This window comes from Quercus robur, chromosome 12 (assembly GCF_932294415.1).
Source record: "Quercus robur chromosome 12, dhQueRobu3.1, whole genome shotgun sequence".
NCBI lineage: Eukaryota > Viridiplantae > Streptophyta > Magnoliopsida > Fagales > Fagaceae > Quercus > Quercus robur.
In genome coordinates this window covers 6014057-6028944 of record NC_065545.1, presented here as the reverse complement: position 1 = coordinate 6028944, position 14888 = coordinate 6014057, and the positions used below count along the sequence as shown (strand labels likewise).

General features: G+C 34.5%; 2 protein-coding genes across 2 annotated transcripts; one reads left to right on the top strand and one right to left on the bottom strand.

The window, feature by feature from the left end:
* The first annotated feature begins 2894 nt into the window (after positions 1-2894).
* LOC126708059 (glycine-rich protein 5-like) lies at positions 2895-3524 on the top strand. Its single transcript, XM_050407879.1, has one exon. It carries the CDS (start codon positions 2895-2897, stop codon positions 3522-3524), a length of 630 nt encoding a protein of 209 aa, XP_050263836.1.
* Positions 3525-5116: 1592 nt separating this feature from the next.
* On the bottom strand, positions 5117-9283 carry LOC126708666 (acyl-CoA-binding domain-containing protein 3-like). Its single transcript, XM_050408521.1, has 5 exons — positions 8359-9283; positions 7375-7480; positions 7136-7281; positions 6976-7042; positions 5117-5420 (listed from the first exon to the last, which is right to left on the bottom strand). Exons 1-5 carry the CDS (start codon positions 9075-9077, stop codon positions 5409-5411), a joined length of 1050 nt encoding a protein of 349 aa, XP_050264478.1. The 5' UTR covers positions 9078-9283; the 3' UTR covers positions 5117-5408.
* Positions 9284-14888: the final 5605 nt, after the last annotated feature.

The following is a 14888-nucleotide window of genomic DNA, read 5'->3' as shown; positions in this document are numbered from 1 at the left end:
CAACTTTTTCAAATACACCTTCCAACAGATTCTCTATCTCATTTAAATATTATTTTTTTATTCATTATTTATTCTTTTTTTAACAAGTATATATTTTCCAACATTTTTTTATTTAACACATAATTATTATAATAGAAAAAATGTATTTGAAGAATGAACAGTAGCTCATCAGACTTGATGGGTTATTGTTCATTAGCCAAAAAAAAATCCAGCTATACCGAAGCTGTTGGAGCATATACAGTACACAAAATCTCCAACTTTTATCTAATAAAGCCGGATACCAATGCTCTTGGAGATGCTCTAAGCTTCTTTTACATCCAAAAATACTACAAACATAATTATAATTATAATTTTTACCAAAAATTACCTCGTGATCAAGTTGTAAGTGATGGAGTAAAAGTAGTGAGTTCATATGGATTTACAATTCCACCGCTCATAACTTACCATGTGAACAAGTTATGGCAAAATTGTGATTCTAGCACTACTGATTTACATCAGCTTCAAGATGGTTTTAGTCAAATTTAGTAAAATATATATATCATTTTTGCTATTTTATCAAGCATATACCTACATCAAAATTAAAAATTTTAATATTTATTTCTCTGCTCTATGTAATTTTTTTTTTTTTCACTCCCATCTTTACTTTATTTCTCTACTCATTTTAGCCCAAAGAGAGAAAGCCATCACAACTCGCATTGCCAATTGATACAACCGAAGGATTTTAGAACACAAAGCCATTAGGCAAAAAGACAAAGCCATTGTCACTCATAATAGCCAAATCCATAAACTACAAACCAAAGTCGTCGCATAAAATAGACAACCTATATCAAACCATGAACATAAACCAAATCCATAAACCAACACAAATCCATATCAAACACAACCCAACCACCCGACTCAAATCTGGAAATGGAGTCATCGCACAACCACCTGGTTGATTTGAAGAAAGAGGTAGGGATGACACTCACATAGCCATCAATAATGGTAGTGACGAAAGGTGGAGATTTGTTTAAGGAGGAGCTTGACAATGGAGGTTTGATTCGAAGGAAGAGAGAGAGAGAGAAAGATGAATATAAATTGGGGATAAATTGGTTTGTTGATGAACAATGTCTCAATACACTTACTAAGACACTATTCATTTGTAAATTTTTGGGACAAAATATTGAGAGTAAATGTATGAGAGTTTTAGGGGACTATAGCTATTTTTTTTTTGTTTAAAAGTTAGTTTAGTGAGATTGATGCTAGTGCCCTCAACATTAGATCTTACTTTTTTTTTTTTTTATTCTTCTATAAAGACTCATTGGACCTTCAGTCAACTCATATATTACCACTCAGAGTCATGGTCTAGTTCTTAGGGTCTTGGTACGAGGGAGGTTCTAAATCCGAACCTTTGGGGCGATGGCATGATTTTTAGTTCAATTTAATAACTATTACCACTTTCGTATCACTTGAAACCACTGATATTTTTGGTAAAACTGAAGTCAAGCTATAACTTAACCTAGCAAAGGGTATGCTTTTTTCCCCCCTTTGTCCAAGGCTCTAGGCCTATCAACCATTAGTCCAACTAAAAATGAGTTATTATAATTATGCTTAAATGGGTTGTCACCACTAATTTTCCCTCTCACTTACTTATTTATTGATGACATAGTTATTGATCTTTAATTTTCTAGAAAATTTTGCAAGCATGGAGAATATAAGAAAAATATATAATCCAATGGTGAATTTATCAAAATTTACCTCTAATAAAAATATGTTGAATAAGGTTGTAAACTAAGGATAACCAATTTTGTAGCTAAACTTTATCGAAATAAAAATAACAAAACCTTGTTTGTACAACTTGAATGCTTATTTGGAAAAATGAGTTCATCTTTTGACAGATCGATATTTACATATAACTAAAGCATTCATTTCATTTTTAATCCTTATCAAAATATAAAACATTTTCTTCCTCTCATAATATGGCCTTTCCTTTTTCTTAAAAAAAAAAAAATACCAAAACCAAATGGGCCAACGGTTGGGAGGGTTCACCCAACAGTTGGTTGTGTTTTTTTCTAAAGAAGAACGTTGAAATTTTCGTATCATTAGCCCAGCTCATTTTCTTTATGGGCCTTCGTTATTATCAATTGTTGTTTTCTACCTCAATTGCTTTCACTTGAGTTTCTAGAAATAACTAAATAGATTTTATATATATATATATATATATATATTCGTCATTATCAATTGTTGTTTTCTACCTCAATTGATTTCACTTGAGTTTCTAGAAATAACTAAATAGATTATACATATATATAATATTCCAACCTGAGTTTTTATAGGAAAAAAAAAGAGGGATAGATTTAAACAAATAATTTATGCTTCACATATGAATCATATGATATAGCTCTCACATCTCAACTGAATGTTAGCACGCTTAGAAATCATGCAAGTTGCTCTATCCACCAGAATGAGCTCACACGCGTTGGCTCATCATGCATGCACACCCTCTCGCCTCTAATTTTGCTGCAACGGCTCATACGTCCCACAAACTCTTAGTATTAAGAACAACACTATATATATATATATATATATATATGCATACTCCTTTATTGGGATCCACACTAAACCTAAGTATTATCAAGCTACTTTGATTGCATGAGCTACAAATTAATTACATAATCATAACAGCTCAGATAACACTTTCTTCTGAATTGAGCTTGTTAACTTTCTTACAATACGTAGTGGGAAGGCTAAAAGGCAACGGGGAATATAGTGGTAAGCTCTAATCTTTGATTTCATCTTTTGTTATCTATCCATAATAATTCAATTTATTGTATTTATTTTAGATGTTTTACCCTAAGCAAGTGTTGTGTTGTGTTCTTTGTAAGGGCGCAGTTGCATTTCTACTGAGGAGAGTCATGGGAACAAATAATGTGGTCTCGTGGAGTCTCATTTTCATGGTTTTGGGGCTCTTTAGCTACACACTAGTTGAAGCTAACAGAGAAGGAAGGTTTTGGAGTGGTGAGAGATATGGATCGGGCCATGTGCTACATAGTAGGTTGAGTGATGGGGCTGGCCATCTAGGACTAACTGCTGGTGGTTATAATGGAGGAAGTGGTAAAGGGGGTGGGATTGGGTCGGGTTATGGTGGCAATGGGGGTGGAGGAGTTGGTGGTGGTGGTGGTTTTGGATCTGGAAGTGGTGGTGGCGGCGGAGGCTTTGGTGGTGGTGGGGGCTCAGGCAATGGAGGGTTTGGTTCAGGTGGTGGTAGTGGTGGAGGGTTTGGTTCGGGTATTGGTGGTGGAGGGTATGGTACAGGTGATGGTAGTGGTGGCGGGTTTGGTAATGGATCTGGCAAGGGTGGTTATGGTTCAGGTGGGGGAGGTGGTGGAGGGGGTGGTGGTGACTTCGGGCCTGGGTATGGTCAGGGTGGTAGTGGTGAAGGAAGTGGATTTGGCTCAGGCTCAGGCTCAGGCTCAGGATATCAAAGATATGTTACTGGCACAGGTTCTGGTGGGGGCTCATACTTACCTCCAAAAAAGACTTAACTGAATTTAGTAGTGTTGTTTAAAGCTATAATAAGGATGAATGATTTCTCCAGGTTTTAATGTCTTAAACCTCAAAACTTAAGAGGGAACCAAAAAAAAAGGTAGCAATTATGTGTCTTTTTAGTTTACCTCCTAAGTTTGATATGAAGCTTGAGCTATATTATGTAATAAACCAAGTAATTGACTATTATTTTGCTAAAATCATGGATGGAAAATCTTATTTTTATTTTTTAATTTTGCAAAAGTCAATAATATGGTGCTTGGAAATTTTTCAACTGGTTGTCAAAAATCATTTGTTGTATTAGAATTTAGAACATCCAACCCAAAAGCAACTTAAGCAATTATGAGGAGGAATCAATACCTAACAATCGTGAAACTCACGAAAAATTTGGAAAAAGTCTTTGGGAAACTCATAGTATCATTTGCCAAAGATAGTCCTAAGCTATCCTTTTGTAAGCTCATTAATTTTTTTTAAGGGTCATGCTAACGAGTACCTTTAGAGCATTGGTTAACAATCCAGTTAAAGAAAATTTTTATGGTAAAAAAAAACAATTAATATTTTGACAGTTTTTTTCATTCCCTATAGAAGTAATGTCAAAACTTTTTTAAAATAGATTGTTAACCAATGTCCAAAGGCACTCGTTAGCATTTTCCTTCTCTTAATACTCTACTTATGGTTCTTGTACAAAAAGGGTGATTACGCTAGAAGCCTAGAAGACTAGGAAAGGAAACTACTATTCTATTGAGATAGCATGAATAACTGATATTGAAAAAAACAGTTTCATTGACTTCTCAAAGGATTTAGCCTGTTTCCAGTCTAACATTGGAAATTGCCAAATTATAGCAACCTTTAGAGCATTGGTTAACAATCCAGTTAAAGAAAATTTTTATGGTAAAAAAAAACAATTAATATTTTGATAGCTTTTTTCATTCCCTATAGAAGTAATGTCAAAACTTTCTTAAAATAGATTGTTAACCAATGTCCAAAGGCACTCGTTAGCATTTTCCTTCTCTTAATACTCTACTTATGGTTCTTGTACAAAAAGGGTGATTACGCTAGAAGCCTAGAAGACTAGGAAAGGAAACTACTATTCTATTGAGATAGCATGAATAACTGATATTGAAAAAAACAGTTTCATTGACTTCTCAAAGGATTTAGCCTGTTTCCAGCCTAACATTGGAAATTGCCAAATTATAGCAACCTTTTCCGGTCTTTTCAACAAGGAACTTGTATTGATAACCCACTTTGCAATCAAATACTATCAAGAACACAAGTTCTGTTTCATGGCCCAAAAGCCATTGAGATAATAGGGACACTTTAATTTAACCAACTGGTTCACCCTTCCCAAAAGTCTAAACGTGAGGGGCACTTTCAATTGCATGAGAATGAATTTTAGATTATCAAGTTTGACAAAAGCAAATATTCTCTTTTTGGTGCAACTATCTTAGACACATTTGCAACGCCCCTTGGACATTCCTTTACGTAATTCCAACCTCCATCAAGTGATGCCAATGTCAAGCATAAAAACTTTGAAACGCAGCAATCAAAACAAAAAAGCAAACAATGTAGGGAAAATCAGACAAGGAAAAACTTCCACGTAAAATCAATATATTATCTTGAACCGCCAGGTAATAAATTTTGGGATTCGCAGCTGAATTATATATTATTCACACCCATATTCACAATACATACATAGCAAGTTTTTACAACACAACATCATGATGGATCTTAGGACAGATTAAATGATAGTATAAACAGCACAAGAACTTCTTATACTTGTAGCACATTTAAACTTGGTGATAAGAATCAGTCCTGCTGCTAGTCAAGCAAATCCAGGAGAATAGCCCCTGTGGTTGGGGAGATCAATAAACAGAGCAATTCTTTCATTCTTTCGCCTGAAAATTTTCACACTAGACTGTGTTATATATAGTTTTTTCCAATGATTTGGATTCCTAAATAACTATCATGACATATCAACAAAGGTCAGAAACTGGGTGATTAGATATTATGGGAAAACTTTTAGATCTAACCCAAAGGGACTCATCAAAGCAAACTTGATGCTGGGAGGAATTATAAGTATCAAATATGAACAGAAAACTGCAGGGCTAGAAATGCCAGAAAAGTCAAGAAAACAATTGAGAAAAGCTTATAGGCTTAAAACATATGAGCAAAACTTCTAGACCCTTCCTATTTGAACCAATTCAATCCAAAGAAACATTCGGATTACTCACTAACTCAATAGTTAAATTATTGGCAATCCTTCCTTTAGTTCATTTATCAGCCAAAAATGTACATCAGGACCAAGTTTCAAAACAAGCACAACAAACATAAAATCTGTAGTGCTTTTAATATTATTGTTCACTCTCTAGACAATGCCAATGCATAAGGCACCTTCTATTATTCAACATAGAAAGCCAAATAAAAGCTGATATAACAAAGGTTCACTACATAGAAGGGTAAGTTCCTTTGCCTTCGATCGGAGGTAATTTCTAAAGTGTCAAGAGTTAAGACATAGAAGGTGAGAAAGGAGAATCTTAAAATGCTTCTTCTATTATTCATGTACAAAATAGCTGAAGGTACCAGGAAGCACCACCATAAGTTATAAATCATGAAAAAAATTTAAATCAAAGCTTTGATTAGAACAAACTTCAGAGTCATATTTATGGGCTTTGTTATAATTTTAATTTTATGAATGTATTGACATAAATGAATTAATTGAGTTCATTAACGCAACACGAGTTAATATCAGACCACTGATTCTCTGAAACAATGTATGACTAGTGCTCTACAAAGCAAGATAGAAGTTTCTTTTACAAATAGGAAGACTCAAGATCTAGAAGCGGTAGAAAGCATCTAAAGCTATCATATTGTTCATAGTACAATCAACATTAAGAAATGTCTATCAGGAGTGGTGAGGAATAGGAAAATTTAGAGAATAACGAATATAGCACAGTTTATGGGATTTCAAACGTGAAGAAAATAAAGTAGAAGCTGCTCCAATTTTCTTACAACTTTTATTTCAGTGTTATTTTCCTTTTACTTCTTTTCCAACCACACAATCATTTTAATTAGTGAAATATTGAAATCCACAACCCTTCAAAAGGTTCTAAGTGATGAGGTTGGAATCATGGATTTGGACTGCAACTGCAATATATTTTAGGAGGTTCCTATAATATTGCTTTGTTTCTTGAAGATTTTTAGAAATTTTTTATGTACATTGTGATTCAGTATTAACATAGTTAGCACCTAAACTGGTTCTTTTTATGAGCTACTTTTCTTTTTACCTCCTCTCTAGCAACAAAAGCATAAAGAATCCAGTCTCCACCCTCTGTGTTGTAAAATGAACTTCTGCAATATATCTACTCCACAAAACCTCGTGGCCTAATGGTACTTTGAGATAATTAAACAGAGGGATAGGTAAATAAAATGTGAACAATTTTATTATCATACCTTGTCCTCCAAGTTTGAGCCTCCAGTCTGATCAGCTTCCTCAGCTCCACTCTTCTGTTCTGGTTTCCTGCAAGGAAGAGGCATGTGCAAGAAAAGTGAAACACAATAAACAAAGATAAGATATTTTAGACAGATGGAGGCATAAATTCTATTAGTCTACCTCTCATCTATATAATCTGTATAATTAGGTTGATGCTGTGAAAATGTGCTAGCATCAGGAGCAACTTTACTGGATATTTCAGCTTCTGAGGATTCAGCAACAGTACTGGATACTACTGCTTCTGAGGAATCAGCTTTAATGCCTCCCTGTATAAAAAATTATGTCCAAATAACTTGAGCCAAACATTCTGTCATTGAAGAATCCAGAAAGACACAGTGATCAAAAAGCAAAAGACTTACAGCAAATTTGTCTTCTGTCCACCCAGGAACTCTATCTGAGAGAAGGTCGATATACTGCTCCATTGCCACCTCTGGACTCATGTTCCCCAGCTTTTGCCAAGCATTCCTTGCACAACGTAACCAGTGCCCTCGATCACTCACACATAGCAGCTTTCAACCCTGTTATTATGACTAGCAATCAAGCTATACCGTGTAATTTGGTATAGGGTAGTCCCTAGAGTGTTCTCCACATTCAGATTTTTTCTAAGTTTGAAAAAGTTTTCCGGTAAAAAGATTTTACGAGTGTTATCGTGTAAGGTCTATTTTTGAGCACCTAAGGAAGTGTATCTAATCTTGTGCAATTTACTTGGGATTGGGAACATAACTGGTAAGAAATTCAAAGAGAGGAAAAGATTTGTAGGTCTGAGAAAATATTAACTGGGTAAGGATTCTTGGGAAGGAATGCATAGAACTAACCTCAAACAATGTGACATCTCAGACTAGGTAAATCCTTTAACCCTTCCCCCTCTTACTAAGTGGTTGTGAATGACCCATTTTTTTCAATCTTTTCTAAGTCAAAAAGATTGAGAAATAGAACCATCTAATCCTTAAAATGCTGTAAGCCCATTACATATTCTCGAACTCACCAATCGAATACCTAAAGCCACTATGAACTAAAATACTAACATTTCTAATTTTAGCTTCGCGGCGTCAAGAACTAAAGTTTATCAAGCTAATTGCAGATTTTGAAGTTTTCTTATGTATCTCAATTCTTAAACCTCAAATGGGTGATCATCACTAAAGTTTATCTCCCTAATGCAATAATTCTATATGCGAATTGAGAAGTATTCAACTCAATCTTAACCTCAGTCAAGCAATATCTATTGATTAAAACAATTCAACAAACAAAAATACAAAATAAACATCAAAAACCAACTCGAATCCAATTTTTTTTTTTTTTTTTAAATAAAGAATTTAGAAAGTTTGAGAAATTAAATTTAGTACCACTTGGCGCGAGCAGAGAGCTTGAGAGGCATAGGCTGAGATTCACGACAAGGACCTTCGGTAGCAACTTTGTGAAGCCCATACAATTCCAATTGCACATCACTCCCTACATTCACCAACCTATCTTCCTTGTCCCCTGATTCCACGACGAACTTTGCTGCCGTCGCAAAAGCTTTTTCCAACTCGCTCCTCTCTATTCCTTCCCAATCATCTTCCTCTTCGCTACAATCAAACCTCGTCTCCTCAGAAATTTCTGCAACTACTTCCTTCTCCGTTAACGATTCTTCAACCTCCTCTTTCTTCTCCAAGCTCTCTTTTACGATCTCTACCTCCGTTAACTTCTCCGGCAATTCAACGACCTGAGGCTCTTCTTCCAAAACTCGCTCCGGTGACTTTTCCGGCAGTTCAGGAATTTGATCACCGGAAACCGTCTGAATTTCCACGATCTCCTCGGACTGAAGGTGAAGAGGTCGTTCAGCTTTGAATTCTTCGACCTGTTCTTCGAGGGATTCATGGAGCTTCGTCTCGCTTTGGAAACTCTGAACAGTCGAGAACTGAATATCCTCCATGACAATCTCTTGAGCAACATTTGGAGTCGATTTCGCCGGCGAGTCGTGATCAGAGCCACCAGACATAGCCATGGAAACGAGCTTAGCTACGACGAGAGAGAGGATGAGAGTGAGAGAGGCTGTGACCAAGAGCTCCTGCACTAGCTCCATGGGTTTCAAACTCCGAAGAAAGATAACACCCAGAGAGAGAGTCAGAGATATGTTGAGACTGAAAAGAAAGTGCGTTGTCAATCAAAGAGTTGTACAATGGAAAATATAATGATGAAGAAAGGAAGAAAGAAAAAGGTGGAGGAGAAACAGAGAGAGAGAGGAAAGGATATTTGCAGAGAAGAGCAAAGCATATTCGAGCTATTTGCTTTGCTTTTGCAAAATTTTATAAAGCCTCATGGGTCCCGCCATCCCGTTATTCTTTTCTTCGCAACTTAATTACGTTGTGGAAGACTTGAAATCGCGGAGGGGTGTTGGTGATGGTGTTGTAGTTGTACACTTGTTCGAGCAATGCTAGTACAAATTGTGGCACGATTTACTCATGTGATAACTTGTGGTAGGAGCGGCTCACCTCCAGTTTTTATTTCTCCTATTTCCTCTCGTTTTTAAACAGATGAATGACATCTGGCACACCAACCATCCAAAGGTTAAAAAAAGCCCACTTCTCTCTCTCAATTTGTGCGTTGCTTTCCCTTTTCTTTTTCTATCTCTTTCTAGTTTCTACAGCTACCCATCCTTCTATGGAGATTTCTGGGCTATCACCCACCTCAATCTCCCTTCTCTCATTTTCCCTTTCTCTTTCTCTTGTTTCGCGCCTCCCTTTCTCTCTCTCTCTCTCTCAAAAATCTTTATTCAGATTTTTTATTTATGCTCCATTGAAGATTTAAAGATTGAAGGGGTTTTCAAAATTCACAAATCTCTCAATTCCTCAAGTTGAACATCATTTTAAAACTAGAGAAATAAAAACAACAAGAAGAGTGAAAATCATTTGATTTTCACTGTCTAAAAAGAAAAAAAAGAAAAGAAAAAACACATGCAGATCTGAAAATTTTCAACGATGATAGATTTCGATAGAGAGGGGGATGCGAAATCTGAAAAATTTTGTGGGTAAGCTTTTAATGAAAAGCATCTGAGATTTGAAACTTCAATGACGAAAAAGCTCACTGATTTCGAACTTGATTTGAAAATCAAAAATGGAAAACAATTGATTTTCTTGCAAGCACACGATAGGGTCGTCAATGGTGAGATTTAACTTTTCACAGATGGTTTGGGATTTTAGTTTGACTAATATGGTCGGTTTGGGCTTTCCATTTATGCTCTACATTTTCAGTTTGGAGTTGTGATGCTGCATGGTTGCAGAATGGTGTTGTGATGTTGCACAATTGCATAGTGAGAGGAGAGCCAGAGAAAAGGGAGATGCTGCAAAGCTAGGTCACTGTTGTATTTTTCCAAGTTGGCTTCTTTTTTTTAATCGTTGGATCAGTTTGCTTCCAGGTGTGATTCATCTGTCTAAAAACAGGAGGAAACAGGGGAAATAAAAACCGGAGGTGAGCCGCTCCCTTGGTCACTCACCCGCCCATGTGAACCCTACTAGCATATGGTGTGGGACTATTCGAGTAATAGTAGGTCAGTAACAGAGTCATAAAATATTTTTAGAAGAGTCAAGCTAAATATACATATATATATAAAAAAAAAATATATATATATATATATATATATTAAATCCAAAGAATAACACACATATATATATATATATATAAAATATATTATTTATTGCTAATACTTGAAAACCATTTGTAATTTTGATTTAACGTATGAAATTTTCTTACATAATAATAAGTCTTTACATTTTTGCAACATATATATTAGGATTGTCAACGACAACTCAAAACTCGGTAGAACCAACTGACCTAGCGCTTCTCGAACCGAGACTAACTCGAACAGAGAAACCCGCGGTTGGTGATGGGTCTTCGATAGCAAAACCTTAGTGGTGCGGGTCGAGTGGCAGTTTTGGGTTTCAAAACCGAATTGAACAAAGGTCTCTCTCTCTCTCTCTCTCTCTCAAATCCATTGAGAAATCCGTCAAGATCTAATCCAAATCTAGCGAGATCTTATCAATATCCAATGAAATCTAGCAAAACATAATTAAATTACATATGGTATACATTAAGTACACTTTAATTTAATGAGTTGTGTATGACATAAGAGTAATTAGAGGGAACAAAAAATGCATTAGTCAAATATATAAATACATTACATGTTTTTAGCAAAAATCTAAGGGGCCTTTTATTTAAATTTATGTCCAAAACAAAAGGGAGGGAAGATTTTTGAAAAGTCAAGAGCGGCCATAGCCCCCCCTACCCTCCCCCCTTGTGGAGGTTACCACAACTCCTAGACTCATAGATGTATATTTCATCTTTTACATTATATGCTTAACTAATTGTACTACATGTTTTATGAGAAAATTTTGGTTTGAGATTTCCTCCTTGACCTATTATTAGAAAGTCTTGTAAATTTATTGGTTAAGAATATTAGTTCATGACATTAATTTGTTACGACTTAACAAAATACTCGGCTATGGCCTATGAATGATAAATAACTACTTTTAGAAAGATTCATTATTTTTTATTTATTACTCGCAGTTGATTATTTATGACAAAAGGTGTGGTACACAAGTTGCATCTAGACTTTTTTCAAATATAAAAATGCATTAATAAAGTAGTAGGTTGTAACCACTATATGATGAAAAAAAAAAAAAAAAAAACTTTTACAAAGAGTCATTACTTTTTATTTACCGCTTACACTCTATTGTTTATTATAAAAAGTGTGGCACATTAGTCGTATCTAGTCTTTCTCAAATGTGAAAATGCATGGGTAGGTTTTTAGATGTTAACAAAGAGCTGTCCCCAAAATAAAAGAGATGTTATCAAAGAACATGTTTACCTTTTAAGCCCAAGAATGTGAATCATGTGATGAATGCATTTGCGTCCATATTCCGCCCATGTGATATACGGCGGTAACTCTAAAGACATAGATAGCTCTTTAGACTTCTTAAGGATTTTTTTTTTTTTTTTTTGTGGCAACTGGCAAGTGCCAAGTGGCAACGTTACTCATAAGTGTTTATAGTAATGAATCAATGATGATGTTGTTGGTGGGTGAGAATAGATGATGAGGCTTCGAGTCATACATGCGACCACCTTTTTTATCTAAACAATAAACTTCATTAAATTCTCTCTCACCTTTTTCTTTTGCTTCATTTTTTTTGGGTAAAAAAATTAAAATCATTATAATTCTATTTCTCACTGTTCGAGGAGTGTAACGAGGAGGATTTTCTTTTTAATTTATGCAGATAGACACGTCAGTAGCTCACATCTATTTTAACTAAATGAGAATATTTTAGGGTTTCAATTAACTTAATTGGTAAAATTTTAATTTTTTAATAAGAAATATGGGATTCAATCTTCCCTACACCAAAATTTCCGTCTACACCAAAAACTAATTAATGTTTTGATCTGATAATAAATAACTATCATCAAGAGAAGATGTTATAAATTGAAACTATCTTAAAAAAATATTTAACAAAATAAATTACTTTCTATCCCAAAAAAAAAAACTAAATGGGAATATCTTCTTTTCTTTTTCTAAAAACAAAAAAAGTTCAAGCAATTCTAATATTCATGGTGCAACCCACTCAAGCAATCTACAGGTTACGTACTCTTCTGAAGTTAAGAATTGTGCTTATATTAGGTAAACAACTAAAATATGGTGATTAATTTATAGTTTGTGATATTCCAATTAGATAATGAAGGTAATTTGGTATCTCTATAGGCTTACTTCAAGCCTGGCCCTTTTGTTGTCTTTGGTCCTAACAATGACTTTATGTGTACAAATAGAGATGTCAACAGTCAACTACCCTGGGCGGGGGACATGTGGCGTGCATTGTGACCAGTGACTAATGATATTCCTCATATTGTGGATAAAGATTGAAACACTTAGGCACGTAAATCTGATGTGATATCCACGTGGGAGAAATGTTATATATCAACGTGTTTATCATTTTATTGGTAAGGTCTCTGATAATTGTATAAGAAATCTGGAACCTATAACTCAAAAACTTTCATAACTCATAACTCTGTGTCTATTACTCATAACTCAAAAATAGTAGGACTCATGACTCAAAAGTTTGTTTGGATTTCAATAATTCTGTTTTCATCACTTAATTTTCTGATTTTTAAGTGATGAGTTATGAAAACTGAAAACACATTTTAACTGTTTTCAGTTTCCATAACTCTGTTTTTAATGGTATTTTTATAATTAAATATACATGGAGGGACCTACTAGTCAGGTCAGCCGCACCTTTTGACCTTTTTTTTTCCCTTCTTCTCCACTTTTCTTTCTTCTCCTAGGTTCGGTCAGTTCGTTCTATCTTCTTTTCTTTTTTCTCTTCCTTTTCACCAGAATCTTGTCAATTCGTTCTTCCTTTTTTTTTTTTTTTTTGGTTCTTCATCACAGAATATTTTCGGTCTTCAGTTCTTTCTTCTTCTTTTTTTCTTCTTCTTTCACTGGGTTCGGGTTTCTAGGTTTTTTTTCTTCTTCTTCTTCTTCTTCTTCTTTCACTGGGTTCGGTGAGTTTGGGTTTCTTGTTTTTTTTTTTTTTTTTTTTTTTTTTTCATTGGGTTCGGTGAGTGGTACTGGGGGGAAAAAAATTGCACCGAGTAACAGGTATGGGGCCCACAAACAGTGTGAAAAATAGTGAGTGATGGTGCCAAACAGGTAAGATATTTTAAGTGATGAGTGACGGAAATTGAGTGATGAGTGATGAAAAAAAAAAATTCAAACAAGGCCTTAGGCACATAAATTTGTTGTGATATCCACGTGGGAGAAATGTTATATATCAACGTGTTTATCATTTTACTGGTAAAGTCTCTAATGACTGTATAAGAGATATGGGGTTCAATTCTCGCCTACACCAAAAACTAATTGGTATCATCAAAAGCGGACGCCATAGGTTGAAACTCTCTCAAAAAGATATTTAATGTAACCCTAATTTGGAGAGAGAGAGAGAGAGAGAGTAGAGGAGAAAATTATGAAAGATGATTAGAATATACTAAATTTTAATATATTCTAGCTTGACAAAATTTTAGCTTTAAATCAATTTGGAGCTATCTTAATAGGGTTTTTACTAACGTATGCTTTTAGAGCTTATATTAGTAAACCATTTTAAAAACTTTTTATGAAAAAAGTTATTAATTTTTTTGACCGTTTTTTCAATTTTTTATAAAAAATTTCTTAAAATAGATGGTTAATATGTGCCCTAAGAACATACATTAACCGAAAACATCTAAATAATATATTATGTGGCAATTAAAGAGACTATTTATGTATAATTTTAGTCGCGTGACTTTTTTAATGAGTCATATGACTTGTTTAAATAATACACATGAATAGTTTTATAACTCTTGAGAGAGCGAGACCACCGCACACCTTTGGTGTGATGGTCACTCCACAAGTATAAATGCTTGTAAGGTGTGAGGGAAAGAGCCGATATTCAAGTCTCTAGGAGAGAACTTTCACACACATATACACTCATGGACGGAGCTGTTATTGGACTAGGGGGGCAATGGCCCCCCCTAAATTTAAAAAAAAAAAAAATTACTATATTAATAGGTACTAATTTTAGCAATTTTGTTTAATAAAATTACATTTCTCCCCCCTTAATTATGCCATCAATTCTTTTGAGAGTAATGTTATAGCCAAAAACTTTTTTACAACATTTATACAAACTATTGAGGTAGCAAATTCTTTTTGGTTTGTACACTTACATCACTTTTTAGTTATCAAAAACCACTTACCACATTAGCAATTTGTAAAAAATATGTAGTTTTAGCATTTTTCACCTTTTAAAGGACATAAAAAATTAATAGATTAAATCTAAAACAAAATATACAAGGCCAAAAAAATTAGCCCAATAAC